This window comes from Hirundo rustica, chromosome 9 (genome assembly GCF_015227805.2).
Source record: "Hirundo rustica isolate bHirRus1 chromosome 9, bHirRus1.pri.v3, whole genome shotgun sequence".
NCBI classification, from domain to species: Eukaryota; Metazoa; Chordata; class Aves; order Passeriformes; family Hirundinidae; genus Hirundo; species Hirundo rustica.
The window spans coordinates 19,293,025-19,308,131 of NC_053458.1; the positions used below are offsets into that span (position 1 = coordinate 19,293,025).

The 15,107-nt window shown below is 46.5% G+C and overlaps 1 protein-coding gene across 2 annotated transcripts; it reads left to right on the forward strand.

The window, feature by feature from the left end:
- Positions 1 to 9: 9 nt before the first annotated feature.
- S1PR1 (sphingosine-1-phosphate receptor 1) lies at positions 10 to 7,110 on the forward strand. Of its 2 annotated transcripts, none has more exons than XM_040072955.2 (2): positions 10 to 63; positions 4,308 to 7,110. In XM_040072955.2, exon 2 carries the CDS (start codon positions 4,440 to 4,442, stop codon positions 5,577 to 5,579), a length of 1,140 nt encoding a protein of 379 aa, XP_039928889.1. In that variant the 5' UTR covers positions 10 to 63; positions 4,308 to 4,439; the 3' UTR covers positions 5,580 to 7,110. The 2 variants fall into 2 exon arrangements, with proteins under 2 accessions (XP_039928889.1, XP_039928888.1); XM_040072954.2 differs by lacking the exon at positions 10 to 63 and adding an exon at positions 2,929 to 3,055.
- The last annotated feature ends 7,997 nt before the right edge of the window (positions 7,111 to 15,107 follow it).

A 15,107-nucleotide genomic window follows, 5' to 3' on the forward strand; every position in this document is an offset into this window, starting at 1 on the left:
ATACGCTGGATTTCTGTAGTAGAAGTGCAAGCTTCCTTATCAGTGGACCAGGCAGTTGGAGAGGTACTGAGAAAGAGTTCTCATTCTGTTGTTGGCTTGTTCTCTGGATGAGGAGGGAGTATAACCCTGGTGAAAACCCCCTTGCTAAATACTTACCAGCAACTACAGTTTTGGTAGAGTTGGCTGGATCAACCTGAGTCCTGTGTTTGTGTTTCAGCCCTTGTAAGCAGGTTAGAACCTGTGCAGTTGAGCCATGCTAACCTATCTTCTCTGAGGGTTTAGACAGCCTTCAGTACAAATCTAGCTGATCTGGCTCCATTCACCTGTGAAGAGTGAAGTTATATTTCAGTTTTCTCACTGCCAAGATGTCAAGAAGGCTGTAAATTTGTGTGGTCATCTAAGTTACATGATGCTTTTTGTGATACAAATACCCACCTTTTGGAATTGAACTGAAATTGCTTATTTTGCACAGCGCGGCACTTGGGTTGGGGCAACTCCTTGTACCACGATAGGCTGAGAGAGGCAGAGATGAAGGACTTGGGGGTGCTGGTGGGGGAGAGGCTGGACATGACCCTGCCATGTGAGCTTGCAGCCCGGAAAGCCAATTGTATCCTGGGCTGCATCCAAAGCAGTGTGGGCAGCAGGGCAGGGAGGGGATTCTGCCCCTCAGCTCTGCTCTGGTGAAACCCCACCTGCAGTGCTGTGTCCAGCTCTGGGGTTCTCAGCACAGGAAAGACATGAACCACACATGGTCAGAGCAGGTCCTGAGGAAAGATGCAAATAATGATCACAGGGTTGGAGCAGCTCTTATGAAGAAAGGCTGAGAGAATTGACTTTGTTCAGTCTGGAGAAGAGAAGGCTCTGGGGTTACTTCATTGTGAAGCTTAAGTATATAAAGAGGGCTTTACAGGAAAGCTGGAGAGGGACCTCTTATGAGAGCATGTAATGGCTTCAAACTGAAAGATAGTGGGCATAGTTTAGATATTGGTAAAAATTTCTTTGCTGTGAGGGTGGTGAGGCCCTGGAAGAGGTTGCCCAAAGAAAGGGTGGATGTGCCCTTCCCTGGAAGTGTTCAAGGCTAGGTTGGATGTGGCTTTGAGCATCCTGGCCTAGTGCAAGGTGCCCCTGCCTGTGGCAGTGGAATAGGAACTGGGTGATCTTTAAGGTCCACTCCAACCCAACCCATTCCATTGTTCTGTGATTTTGCACAGCCTCTGACAGTTAATTTGTTGGATGTCGCATCTCTGAGCTGGTATCCTCTCAGTTGGTAACCAATAGCCTGAACATGAAAGCCCAACTAATGAAACCCTGAGTCATTCCATCCTTTAATTAAAGTGTGTTCCTTTAATATGTTCCTCTTACTTAAAATTATGTGAGAATTATTTCCTAGAGAAAAATGCCTAAGTGAATGCACTTTTATTTAGTATTTTCTATATATTAGATAAATAAGGGGAAAAGCTTGAAATATCTGGGGTATATCAGGCAGTTGCAGGGGATACATATGTCAGCCTCAAGCATGATTTATCTTGTGTGCCTTTTCTGACAGTTGAGACTTAACGGCTATATTTTCCTCCAGGCTCTCAGGAGGCTAAATATCTTTTCAATTTTCTAGCTTTGTGGTGGAAGAGTAAATGTCTGTTTGCCAGTGTAAATTATCTGAGTCATTCTGGGAGAGGCGTGGAGCAATCGAAGCATGAGTATTAGCATAAATACGAGAAGGACCCTCTTCCTGAGGGTAGAATGCTTGTACTGTCTTTCAGAGGAAAGCTGCTTCCCCATAAAACTGCTACTGCTAATTGACAGACACGATGCTTTAAACTGAAAGACCCAATATATTGAGCTTTGGCCTGTTGTGATATTCTTTTCCATTTCAATTTGGAGTTAACAAGAGCTGAGCAAGGAAGAGAAAAATTTCAACAGTAGAATACCACCAGAGCTGGCATTTGACATATGCCAAAGTTGGTTTTGCCTTTAAAAGTTTGAAGGGAGAAGGAATTATAAAACCTAAACTCACTTCTGTGTCTGTCCTTATATAATACAGCGGTAACAGTGTTAAGTAGTTGCCATTGCCAAATTTGTTTCTAAAATAACGCATCAGAATTTTTTCTTCATACTTTCAAACATAGGTATTTTACAGCATCCCCTGAACATGGCAGAGATTAGTTTTGATATATTTTTTAGTCTTTCAGTGTTTTTTGGTTTTGCATTTTTGTTTTTTTTTTTCTCCATGTGGAAACACCAACACCGTGTGCTGTTTGACCGTGGCAGGAACTGAGTTTATCCCCCATGGGCCAGTTCTGGTTTCTGCCCCGCAGAGCGCAGCCTGGCACCGTCCTGGCCCCATGGGGCTGCTGCCTCCCCGGGGGGAGCCGCGGGTGAGTCACTGCAGGCCACAAGTGCGGGTGGCAGCCACCGGGCCTGCCACGGCAAAAACACACCTTGGTGCAGTGAGAAAATGGAAGAGCTTCTTCCAGGTGTTTCCCTAAACATGACTTAGGCTGTCCTCTAAGAGGGAGAACGGAGGTGGCGTACGGGATGCTGTCTTTGGCGGTAGCCTTCCTGTGCCTTCTCGGGGGCCACGAAAGCCGGGCGGGCGGGAAGCTGCCCCGGCACCCCGCGGGGCGCAGGAGCCGTGCTCGGAGCCGGCCGGGCCGTGCCAACACCTCCTTCCCCGGAACGCCGGGTGCGCCCGGTGGCGGGGGGAGGCGGCTCCTAGGTCAGGGACGGCTGGAGCCCGGCCGCGGCGTCCCGTCCCCGCGTCCCCCGGCCGGCAGGGCGAGGGGGTCCCGCGGGGGAGTTCTTCGCCTCAGCCTTCCTGCGCCGCCCGCCGCGACCCCGCGGCGTCTGTCCCGGCACGGCAGCGCCCGCGGCTGCTCACGCCCCGCCGGGGCCGGGCTGGGCGTGCGGAGAGGAGGCGGAATCGGAAACGGGGTGGGGAACGGGCAGCTGCAGAAACATAAAAACCACCGGGCCCCCTAGCTCGCCCGCTGGAGTTGCTTCGCGGGGACGCAAGATGTGCGGGGCCGGTCTGGGCTCCGCGCCGCGCTTGAGCGAGGTAAGGCTCGGGGAGCCGCGGCCGCGCACGCTCCGCACCGCGGGCTCGCCTGAACTCCCGGCGCTGCGGTCGCCGCTCGGCGCGACCCCCGAGGCCACGAAACGAAAAAGAAGGGGTGGGGAGGGGAGGAGGCCGCCTGGACGCCGGCGTGCCCGGCTGCGTGCCGGGTCCGGCGGAGGCGGTGCGGGACGGGAGCCACGCGCGCTGGAGACCGAAGCGGAGCAGGAGCGGCGGGGAGCCTCGGAGCGGTGCGGGACGGGAGCGGTGCGGGACACAAGCGATGGGCGCTTTTGCCCGGGAGCGATGCGGAGTGGCGCCCGGGAACAGCAAGCACTGGTCTCGCACCTCTTACTTTGCCCCGCTTAGGCTGTAATTTAACAAATCCGCCCGTTCTTCTTTCTTTGCATGATATTGTGGGTTTAATTCTTTTAAAATGTCCACTACAAAACCATTATATGTAGAGGGAGTTTCCTCTATATGTGTATACCTTAATTATGCCCGTTTCCAAAGCTTGCAATACTAGTTATTTAAATGCAAGGGGGGTTTTTTTTTTGACATTCTTTGTTTCAGACCCATGGAATGGGGTTGCTCTCTAGCTTAATTACATACTTTTCTTGCTTTTCTAAGTTTTTACTGCTGTGGGTTTTGTAAAGCATGTTCTTACTTGTATTTAGCAAGGGCACCCCTTACCTGTTTACAGCTTTGAGATGATCTTTTGTTTATATTTACATCAGTGAATTTACCACTGCTTGAGATGGCATCAGTGAATTGCATAACTACCCCTTTCAAAGTGTATTCAGACTTTATTAATGGAGGAGAATACGGGTCTCCTGTCAAGTAATTTCTGTGCAGACTTCTGTACATTTGGAGTTAAATCTAATCAAGCAAGCCCTTTCCCTTTTAAAATCTCTGCTGTGGTAGTTCCCACTGAAGAAAAAAAGACTAGAACTTGCTGCTGGGGAGCTTTGAGATCTTTTGTGTTGGAAGAAGCCCAGTAATGCAGTCCTTTGCTGACTCCAACTTGTTCAGTTCTGCGTGACAGAACTTTTTTTTGTCTTATTAGCTTTACCTATTGAATATGCCTAACCACCTTTTAAACGTATTTTACCAGCTGAATGAAACTGATTCACGTGTGAATACGTTTATGACTCTGATGCACAGTTAAACCAGCAGATTACTTAAACCCTTTAGCATTTGCTACACTGTTTGTCTTCCTTCTTTTAAGTCTGGGTTTTGTGCCTCTTGTTCTCAGGGCTGCAGTTTGTGAGGCTGTGCAGCAGTGCCGGGCAGACTGTCGGGCCGAGGAGCTGCGGGGCAGCCACCGGGTTTGCAGTCGGTGTCACCATCCGGTGGCCGCTGGGGGAGCAGTCCCCAGCCAGGTACCATGAACTCCGGCACCACTGCCCCGCAGAAGGTCACCAGCAACCCCACCAACACTGATGTCAACTATGTCATCAAAGAGCATTATAATTACACGGGAAAACTAAATGAGAGTGTGGACACTGGAATTAAAGCGACCTCGGTGGTTTTTATCATCATTTGCTGCTTTATAATTTTAGAGAACATTTTTGTCTTGCTTACCATCTGGAAAACCAAGAAGTTTCACAGACCCATGTACTATTTCATTGGGAACTTGGCTCTTTCAGACTTGCTGGCTGGTGTGGCTTACACTGCCAACCTCCTGCTATCTGGACACAAAACCTACAGCCTGACCCCCAATCAGTGGTTCATTAGAGAAGGCAGCATGTTCGTTGCCTTGTCAGCTTCTGTGTTCAGCTTGTTGGCCATTGCCATTGAGAGATACATCACCATGCTGAAGATGAAACTCCACAACGACAGCAACAGCTTCCGCTCCTTCTTGCTGATCAGTGCGTGCTGGGTCATCTCTGCGATCCTCGGGGGGCTCCCGATCATGGGCTGGAACTGCAAGAACCTCTTGTCCAACTGCTCCACCGTGCTGCCTCTCTACCACAAGCACTATATTCTCTTTTGCACAACCGTTTTCACTGGCCTTTTGTTATCTATTGTGGTCCTCTACTGCAGGATCTACTCCATGGTGAGGACTAGGAGCCGCAGGCTGACATTTCGGAAAAACATTACCAAAGCTACTAGAAGCTCAGAAAAGTCACTAGCCTTGCTCAAGACAGTGATCATAGTCCTCAGTGTCTTCATTGCCTGCTGGGCTCCTCTGTTCATCCTGCTTTTATTGGATGTGGGGTGCAAAGTGAAGGCCTGCCCCATCCTCTATAAAGCAGAGTATTTCTTAGTACTGGCTGTGCTCAATTCAGCCACGAACCCTATCATCTACACCTTGACAAACAAAGAGATGCGGAGGGCTTTCATCAAGATTTTGTGCTGCTGCAAATGTCCCCCAGCAGATTCTGGGACCAAATTCAAACGGCCAATCATTGGGGGGATGGAGTTCAGCCGGAGTAAGTCTGACAACTCCTCACATCCACAGAAGGAGGACGGTGACCATCCTGAAACCATCATGTCTTCAGGCAATGTTACCTCATCTTCTTAGGAGTAACCATGGGGTTGTATTTCAGAGTCTTCCTCTGAAATCAGGGAGCTGGGACGCCTCCTGCTCACAGCAGCAGTGTTGGGCTGAGTGAGCAAGTAGCATTAGTTCTAATGAGGCAAACGGTGCACTTGCAGGCTGGAGTTCAAGAAATGGGACAGACTGTTCTGGCTTGAAAATCTTTTTCCCTGGAGCATGTTTTGTCTTTGCGCTGAAGCAGCTCAGGATTGTCAGGCGCATTCATATCCTGAATCTCCTTAGTAACTCTGAAAAGACTGATGCCTTGGTGAAATGATGCCTGGTGTGTGTGAGAGAAAGAGAGAGGGGGAGGAGGAAAAGGGAGAATGAATCTTTTTTTTTTTTTTTTCTCCCCTGTGAGAAGAATGTGAAGTTTTTTCTCTTCACAGCAAACCACTGACACAAAGATCTTTCTGTATTGAATTTAGTGGTGGCTCTGGTATTGTTGGTAAGAAGTGTGTTTGTTTAGCACATAACATGGAAAGAGATCACACAAATATAACTTAGACCACATACAACCATAATTGGCATAATTTTGCAGAGCTTTTATTTAAGTCATAAGGTTTTATGTGCAGAGTCCAAAGCTCTTGGGGTTTTACTTAGCAAGATCATAGCTGTGAATTTTTGCTGTCAGTCTGTATTACATTTGAAGACCATGAGCTAGATTCTGCAGTTGCCTTCGCCTGTACAATTCCATTGGCTGTGTCAGATTTATTGAAGTAGCTCAGAACGGCATTTGGCCCCATATTTTGATTGCCTTTTTATTCTATAGCATTAAATAAACTGCATTATCATGCAAAATGCAAGGAAGAATGAAACATTTCTCTTCAAGATGACTTGAAAGTACAAAATAGTAAAAAATACTATTGACAACAGTGGGATTTTTGCCTAAGTAAGAAGAGCTAAAAACTGAAGGGTTTTTCATTGTCAGGTTCACAGTCTTTCCAAAAGTAAGGATCAGTTGGAAAATCAGAAAAGAGTACGTTGGGTTTCAGAAAAAATAAGAAGAAAGTTGAAGTGAAATGACTATAGATAAATGCACTTCCATAACAAAATGCAATACATTTTGGCACATTTTATTAATGTTTATAATTTCAGCGAAGATGTCTGTATTTTATCATGGAAGAAGTACCTGTTGTTAAATTGAATGTATTTGTTTTACAGCATCATTTTTACTTGTCTATTTTTCTAACCTGTGCTAATGGGGTTGAATGTGTACAATGTAAATAAGATACAGGAGTCTTCATGCGCCTAGAGTATTACTATAACAAATGTGGTATATCTGGGATAGCTGAGAGCAATTGACTTATCTACAGTCATCAGCAACTCCTAGGACCGGTATTTTGTAAAGAAAATGTATTGCCTTTGTAGTAAAATTTCCAGTGCAATTAAACTGTTGGGTTTTTTGTTTTTTTCTGGTTTAAAAAATAGTATTTAAAATGTTTCTGACTTTTATTGTTCAATTTGCACATAGCTTTATTGACTTCTAAACATTAATAAACTGATTTTTTAAATGCTTCTATTATGAGATTACTAGCGGTTTTGTACTATTGTGGTGGTTTCATGCCAGGTGTAGTTTCCACAGAAGTCAATGAAAGAATTCCTTGATTTTAGTACATGGTGGGATTAAGTCCATTCTGTGGGGATGTAACGTGTAATGTCACAGGATCATGTAAAATACAAAACGGATTTTGAACTATAATCTTGTCAGCATGTGCTGTATGGCTGAAATGCCACTAGAAGAATCTCTATAACAGCAATCCTCCTCTGATAGCCAATGAAGCAGAAACCGAAGGAAAACCAGATGGCTGCCAGTTTTACCATGACTGCCTAGACTAGAAAAGTGAAGTAATTCACTTGTATCACCAATATAATTTGTAAGTTCAATTCTTAGCTTACTTCAAACGTCAAAGAAGTTTATGAAACACAGAATGATGGCCACAACCGTGCGATTGCTGGAGCTCCTTTGGGTCTGCCGGCGAAGACCGTGGCAGTGTAGTTGAACGGATACTGCATTACTTCTTCCAAAGGTTTGACTTCCATTTCCTTTCTCGCGGCTGTTCCCTCTCAGAATTACTTTTAAGTTCCATGGAGCTCATACAGGATGCAGTTGGAGAGTGAAGATAAACCTCACCTTCTCGTACTCTATGTCATCGCTGTGCAGGCTTTACTGTGGGAAATGAGAGCCTACTCACCGAGGAAGGCTCTGGGTCATAACCTCACTTCCTGAAGGAAATTCCAAAAATGCCCTGAAGACAAAAGAGTGGAAACAGGCTGGAATTTCTCTCCATCTGTCTGCCTGTATGGAAGGAATGATTTCATGTGTGCTCACTTCCTAGCCTTTTAATTATTGACCTGAGCTGGGCTGGAAAAAGCGTCGAATCTCTATTTGTGCACAAGATAAAGTGTCTCTTGGCTCAGGCCTTCATTTGGGCAGGGATGGTTTACCCTGTGTGCTGACAGTCATGAGGGAAAGCACTGCTTTGTCCCGGGATAAAGTCACTTCTGTGCAGAGCACCAAAAATTTATAAACCATGGAAGTCCAAGTTATACCCTGGTGCTACCAGTGAGTAAATAAAGGCAATGTACGGGGATGAGGCAATGCACAGGGACATCTGAATTTTTAGGGGTGTTTTTATCCGAGGGACTGGGGCCCTTCTGCTCCTGAAGCCTTTCAGGCATTAAGGTTGTTTGTCCCACACATCTGAGATCCTGTGACAAGGGCTGAGCTGTGTCATCACAGCATGGTGCCACTGACCCCTTGTGACTACCACCCTGTTTCTGTACTGGGAGCTGATAGCCCACAGGTGAGTCACTTCCCTTCCCTTTGCTGGTATTTCTGCATCCCTTGCTTATCTCATCTAAGCACTGTGGCCTTTGTGGACAATGACAGTTTCCCCTATGGAGGTGACTGTGATGGGAGTCCAGTTCTGGGAGGGGACTCGAAGCCCTACGTAATTCATGCAATAAAAGATGTGCACGCCCCAGAGAGTGGCACTGGGCCACGGGAAGCGTTTCCTACACTCCTGATCATGGTGACTGAAATCTGCTTCCTCCATAGACACTCCCCATGCAGGCAGACAAGATTAGACAGGGAATAATAACTGTAATAAAATGATAACATTAATAACAGTAAGGGTTCCTGCTGTGGAAAAAAATGAAAAGGCATTTTGTTGTGCTCCTGGGGGGGAACCCTGCAGCTCCTCAGCCATAGCCATTCATTCCCATACACCAGCAGGTTAGGCCAGAGGAACTGTGCAGTTTTGAGGCTGCAGTGTAGAAAACACCTTTCCGAGCCCTGGCCTGCCTTCTGTGTGCATGGAAAAGGCATGCAGCTTTGTCCTGGTGATGGCCATGTGACTAACAGGCAGAGAAAATGAACTGAGAACTGAAAAGGTGCATTATACCGAATGTCTACGTGAAATAGAATAGCCTGAATTATTCAGAGCAACCTGGTCCTTTGATGTTTATTCTTTTTCCTAGCTGTTCTTCCAGTGCAAGAAATAGAACAGGGATAGAAAATTATCATAAAATCGTCTGTTACTTCCCTGGCAACTCCCAGCCCAGGTATTCCTGTGTGAGAGCCAGGTATAGCAGGGTGCTTATTGAGCAAGAGAGGAGCTGCAGCTGGAATGCCCCATGGACCACTCAGCAGGAACTAACCTTGGGCTTGCTGTACACCACAGGAAGCCAGGACTAAAACTAGGGAACAGAAATGTGTGAAAATTCTGTTATCCATCCTTATCTTACCCTGTCACCTAAGAAATACAGGGATTGCCTAAATGTAACATTTCTTAATTCCTAATCTGGCCCAGAAGATCTCAATACTGATTTTGTATGAGGTGAGGCATTATCAGATGTTGTAAAAAGAGTCAAACTGACAAAACATTCAAAACCATGAGTACGCAAACTAGAGCTATGTAACCTGCTCAGCTCTGAAATACTGGAAATTCCCCAAGGTTCTGAAGTTTGCCAGGAAAACATCTATTGTAATTCAATAATTCCCCATATGTTTAGTTGTTTTGTTTTGTTTTTCTTTTGAAAATGAGATTAATTCAATAGAACTAAAGTGTCAAGATCTAAGAAACAAACAAACACCAAAGTCCACCCAGATAACCCCAAACAAAATCCACCTAAATTAAGTTCCTAGAATTTGTTTTCACAAACTTTTCTAATCCAGTCTATTCACAGATGGAAAGAGTTTGCTTTTTAGCTATCATCTATTTATTCTGATAGAACCTTATTTCATTTTACACAGTCAGCAAGAATTGCATAGGGTCGTGAAATATCCCTTCAACTATTACTCTATGCAGAGGATTTTCCATGGTAATTAACAGTAATTAAATCCACTCTGCTCTCGTAAGCTATAAGAGCACGTGGCACGGAAACTTGTACATGTTTTCTTAATAAATAAGAAATGCCTAGAGAAATCTGAAAGCCAAGCTGCCAATATAAATGATGATATTATCCAAAAGATTGTTTGGGTGTGTTTGGGGGGGGTTTGTTTGTCTGTTTGGTTTGGTTGGAGTTTTTCGGTAAGTTTGGGACATAGTTAGCGTAGACTTATGTGAGCCAGTGAAGAGAATGACATTGCTGAGGACCATGTCCCCTGCAGCACCACGGTGACACAATCCTCAGTTTGAACTGCATCAAAGCAGCAGCCGCAGGTCCCGGTGCATCTACAATGCAGCAGTGTATGGGAGCTCCCCAGGCCCGCTCGGCACTGCCACATCCCCTACTCGGCTGAAAAACCCTACACGGCAGCAAAGCGGGAAGTGTTTCCTTGCGCTTGGAGCTTCCGTGCTACCTCCGCGAGACAAAAAGGCAGGAAATCCCATCAGCCACACCCAGGAATGATCTGGCTTGGAAAAGTCCTAATAAAGCAGAGCTCACAAAGCTCTGTCAACCCTCTGTGAACCTTCCACTGTGCCTGGGGTAGCAGCCGCATAATGGAAACCTGATACAAAGGCCAATATTTATTTTGAGCTTTTGTGGATGATTGCTTGGAGAAGACCCATTTTTAGGTGCACGGTACAATGACTGTACATAAAAACAAGTCGTCAGAAACGTGTGTGACCCAAACCCCATTAAATATTAAGATGTGTCTGTAGCAGTTGCAGTGTTTATTCAGAATCACTCTGCTCAGCTAAAAGTGGGATTAAAATACCAAATGCACGGCTTTGAAAACAAATGGACATTCGGAAAATGCAGGCTAGAGAGAAATCACCAAATAAATACTGGGTTAAAATTATCTGCCGGGCCTTGTGAAATCATGGATGAAAACTGTTTCACTACCTGGGAAAAAATCTGGTGTGAATCACAGTTGACAGTTGACACTTAGAGGTCCTCACCTGAGCTATCTGCTAGAGGTAGTTTTGCTCTCTTAAACACAGAAACACTTGGCACAAGCCAAGACCTCTTGACTTAGCAGGATAGTGGTGTAAATTGCTGGAATACAGTCTCAGACAGATTCTTGCCTGACCAGCCAGAGCTGAATACTGTGAAGGTGAGGGTGCAAATTACTTTAAGCAATAGAAATAGAATTTACATGGTTACACAGAATGTGTAATAACAATTTTCGTGATGTAAAAAATGTATTTGGCACAAGATTGTGATTGAGAGTATATGGGAGAACAGGTTTCAGGGACAATTTGGGATTGCTGGGGGCTAGAACACAGTGATATTTTCCACTTGAAATGAAGGAATCCTCTGTGGTAATGCAGGCACAAAGCTGAGGATTTTGAGAATTTTCTCTTGTGAACTCTATCCTTAGATCTGTAATTCTTTCCTGAGCAACTCTGGGCAAGGTCTCATGAACCCTCCCACACAGAGATATGTATAATAGACACACAGGGATGTTTACAAGTGAATACTTTGAATTTTGTGGTGCTATTCAAAGGGCTTGTGTCTGTGTCACTTTGAATAAGGGGGAGAGTCTGCCAGGTCAATTATTACCCAGCTACTTGCAGTATTTCCTTGTGCTTAGATGAGCTGGATGCTGCTGTATCAGTCACTCTAAGGTAAAAGAAAAAAAAATTCTACCAACATGTGCAATCCTATTCTCATGTTTGGAAGAAGGATCAAAATGTTAGCTGGAAAACATGTTCTGATGAAGTGCTGAAAAACAACTCACCACAGCATGCATTGTTATCTTTCTTGCTTTCAAGCAAGACACAACTATGGTCTAACGATTTCTGGTAATCTGGCGACCACTTCGATGCCTGCTGCAAGGAATCCATGTGAGGCATTTCCCAAACACCAGGCACTTTAACGTGTTTCTTACTGCCATCACAACTCCCACTTCTGTTGCTGGTTCAGGCACAAGATAAGAAATTGCTTTGCAGCTTGTGTGTATTTCTCTCTCTGATCAGGGATATATCATCTGTGCACCTTTTGAACAAATCCTCTGTGTTGGCATCGAGACATTACTTCAAAGCAGCCTACAACTCTATTCCAAAAAGTGTAACAACTTTTCTTTTTCTGTTCTCAGAAGTTCTATGTATTTTGCATTTTATCAGTTCCCTTACTGTTTTATATGTCATATTGCAAATGTTGTTTGAGGAAATCTTTCAGATTTACCTTCATCTCAGAGACTGTCCATTTCCCAAGCAAAAATATTTGAATTTTATTCTTCTAATAAAAAACGTAGGTGTGAGGGAGAGAACTTGTCTGCACAACTAAGGTGATAGTGAAGGAACACTGCATCTTTCAACCTGAAATAGTTCATCAGTGAATGTGGCTCTAGTCAGGACTATTTAATGATACGGGGTGAAGTTTTTCTTTTCACTGAACTCGCTGAAAAATGCAGAGGCATTAAAGAGGGTTCAGAGAACAACAAAGCAAAGCTTTAATAGGATGAACTAACATAAAAGGCTCAGTGAGCAAAGTCTTTTCCCACCACATCGGCGAGAATGGGGAAACACAATACTCAGCCCAGCAGCTACGCTATGGAAGTATGCTGGGTGGTACAGAAAGAACGTTTTAAAGCTCCAGACAAAAAGCAGAGTCTGTCTATAGAAACCAGAACCAGTTAAAACATGTAAAGTATTTCAGAGTATTTTCAAAGTATTTTGATGTTTGAAGACTCAAATTACCTTAGTATTTCAGAATATAATTAAGCGTGGTTATTTTTTATGGTTATTTTATTTCTTTTAAGAAGGACGACTCCTGCACTTGAGCAGGGGCTCTTTCCCGCGGCACCCGCAGTCACACTCATCGCCCCCCAGCCCCGAACACACGGCCCAGGCCGGGAACGGCAGCTCCCAGCCCTCGGAAAAGCCAGCAGCGCCCCGAGGGGCACCTTCGGAGGTGAACACGACCCTCCCTTCCTCTCCGAGCCTTTTCGAGGCCACCGAGCGCGCTCCGCTGCGCTGGCCCCCGGGCCCCTTCCTGCGTGCCGTTCCTGCGCTCCCCAGGGTTTTCCTGCCGGCCCGGCCCGGCGCTTCCTGCGCCGCGCTTCCCTTCCCCGCCGCTTCCCGGCGCTGGCTGGGGCCGCGGCCGCGGCAGGGGAAGCGCAGCCACCCCCAGGACAAACCGACAGGACAGACCAACCCCAACAGACAGAAAAAGCACTGAAAATGGCTTTTATCTTGGCGATATGCACTTGAACAAAGAGCGTGTGCTGTGACGGGGAGAAGTTTAAAAGGTCTCGCCGGAGTTAAAGGCGGCCCCGGGCTGCGGGCGCGCTGCTGCAGCTGCAGCCCCCGCGCCTCGCAGCCCTCCGAAGGCTTCAGCAGCGCTCGGCTCCGCCGGCGCCGGGCCAGGCAGCGGGCGTTAAGCCCAAGCCCAAAAGGTGAGAAGCCGAGAGCGGCAGCTGTAAAGCTGGCCAGGCTTTCACAGACTCGGTGTTTTCGTTGGTGCTTAAGTACTTAAGTCTTTTTACCGCAGAGTATTTCACAGGAGCACCAACTCAACCCCTTCAGAGCAGCCTTTGAGGCGCGGTGCGCGGCCGGGCTCAGCCCGCGCCCCTCAGGCGGAACGAGGCAGCCCCTGCCCCGCATCCCCCCAGCCCCCGGGCAGCCCTTCCTGCCAGCAAGAGGGAGCTTCGTGGCTTTGTGAAAACAACCACAAGCGTTTTCTCTTTTTTCGTTTTTCTCCTTCCCTCCTCTCTCTCTTCCCCATCCACCCCCACCCCAGAATTGCATTGCAGGTCTAGGATTGGTTGTGATTTTTGTTGAAAGCTCGGTTTTTATTTTCACTTGGCTGGAGCAGCAGCAGCTCAGCCGCCGGCTGTAGGAGGTGGTAGGGCCAAGGCCGTGCCCGGGAGGGCCCCCAGCCCCGGCAGCTCGGGTGCAGCTCAGCGTGGGCGCTGTGCCCTCCCCGGGGCGCGGGGCAGCCGGGGGAACCCGCGGGCCGGCGCCGTGAAGGGGGCGGCCTGGGCTGGGGCCCAGCGCAGGGAGCCTGGGTCAGGCACGGAAGGGTCTCCCGAGCGCTGTGTCCAAGAGGAAGGAAGACCTCTGCTCTAGCTTGATTCGTCTCCTCATGCTGTGGGGGGGGGGCTACGGTGTTTGTGTGGGAACGGTGCAGATTTACAGTAATAGTGGTGCGTTTGTGTGCTATTGTAAGCTACAAGACAACGCCCCTGCCGAAGTGCAGGCAGAGTAGATGCTGCTATTTGAAATTAAAGCCCAGAGTAATGAAGTCTGGGTAGCTGGAGTTTAATTACAAAATTCATTGGGCACGCGTGCAAAAACTGAGACAAAGTGTTTATTCCAGTCTTGCCTTTACTGTGGTCCTTTAAACTCATCTGAGTGTTATCTCTGATCCACCTGTGGGCAGCCTTCTGGGAACAGGTTACTGAAGGCACAAGACGCAGAACAGGCTGGTACCACCCCGGCCCGACACCTTGGGAATTATGATACAAATTAATGCTTGCTCGGGGAGAGGACCCAGCTCTCTCACTCAGGTTATCAAGCAACCTTCACACTAGCCTTTGTTGATCTTGTGTGCATTTATGCAGATACTTTGTTGATAAAATAACCATTGTTTTGATCATCCTTCTTGAAGAAGTTTCCTTGGGACTGGTTCCTTTAATCAAAGCATTTATTTGTTGGGATAGAAAGGACTTCAAACAAACAAACAACTCACGCAGGTACACTGGAGAAAGTGTAGGTATTCCTAGAGGTCATGCTTTCTGTCCCGTTTGACTGTGTCCCTGCATGAAATCAGGTTAATATGGCTCTGATCTACACTTGTCTTCAGAGCAAAGTTGAACAAATAGCAAAGGAATTTTAGATGTATTTAAAGGCGTTTTGATATGTGCCTCATGCAACCTCAGCCTTTTGTGTGTCCTCTACTCTCTTTCTGTTATGGGAAATCAACGTAATAAAACTGCTCCTTCCCTTCTAAGTGAATGTCATTGTTATAATACAATGAGTCGGGAAGAAAACAATATTGGCTTCAAAATAATGGCAGTCAGAACTCACCAGCATGAGTTCCCCTCCTTCCATCAGTCAGCTGGAATGCCTTAACCATGTTTCCTCATCGTGATCAGAAATTTGGCAATAATTTAAT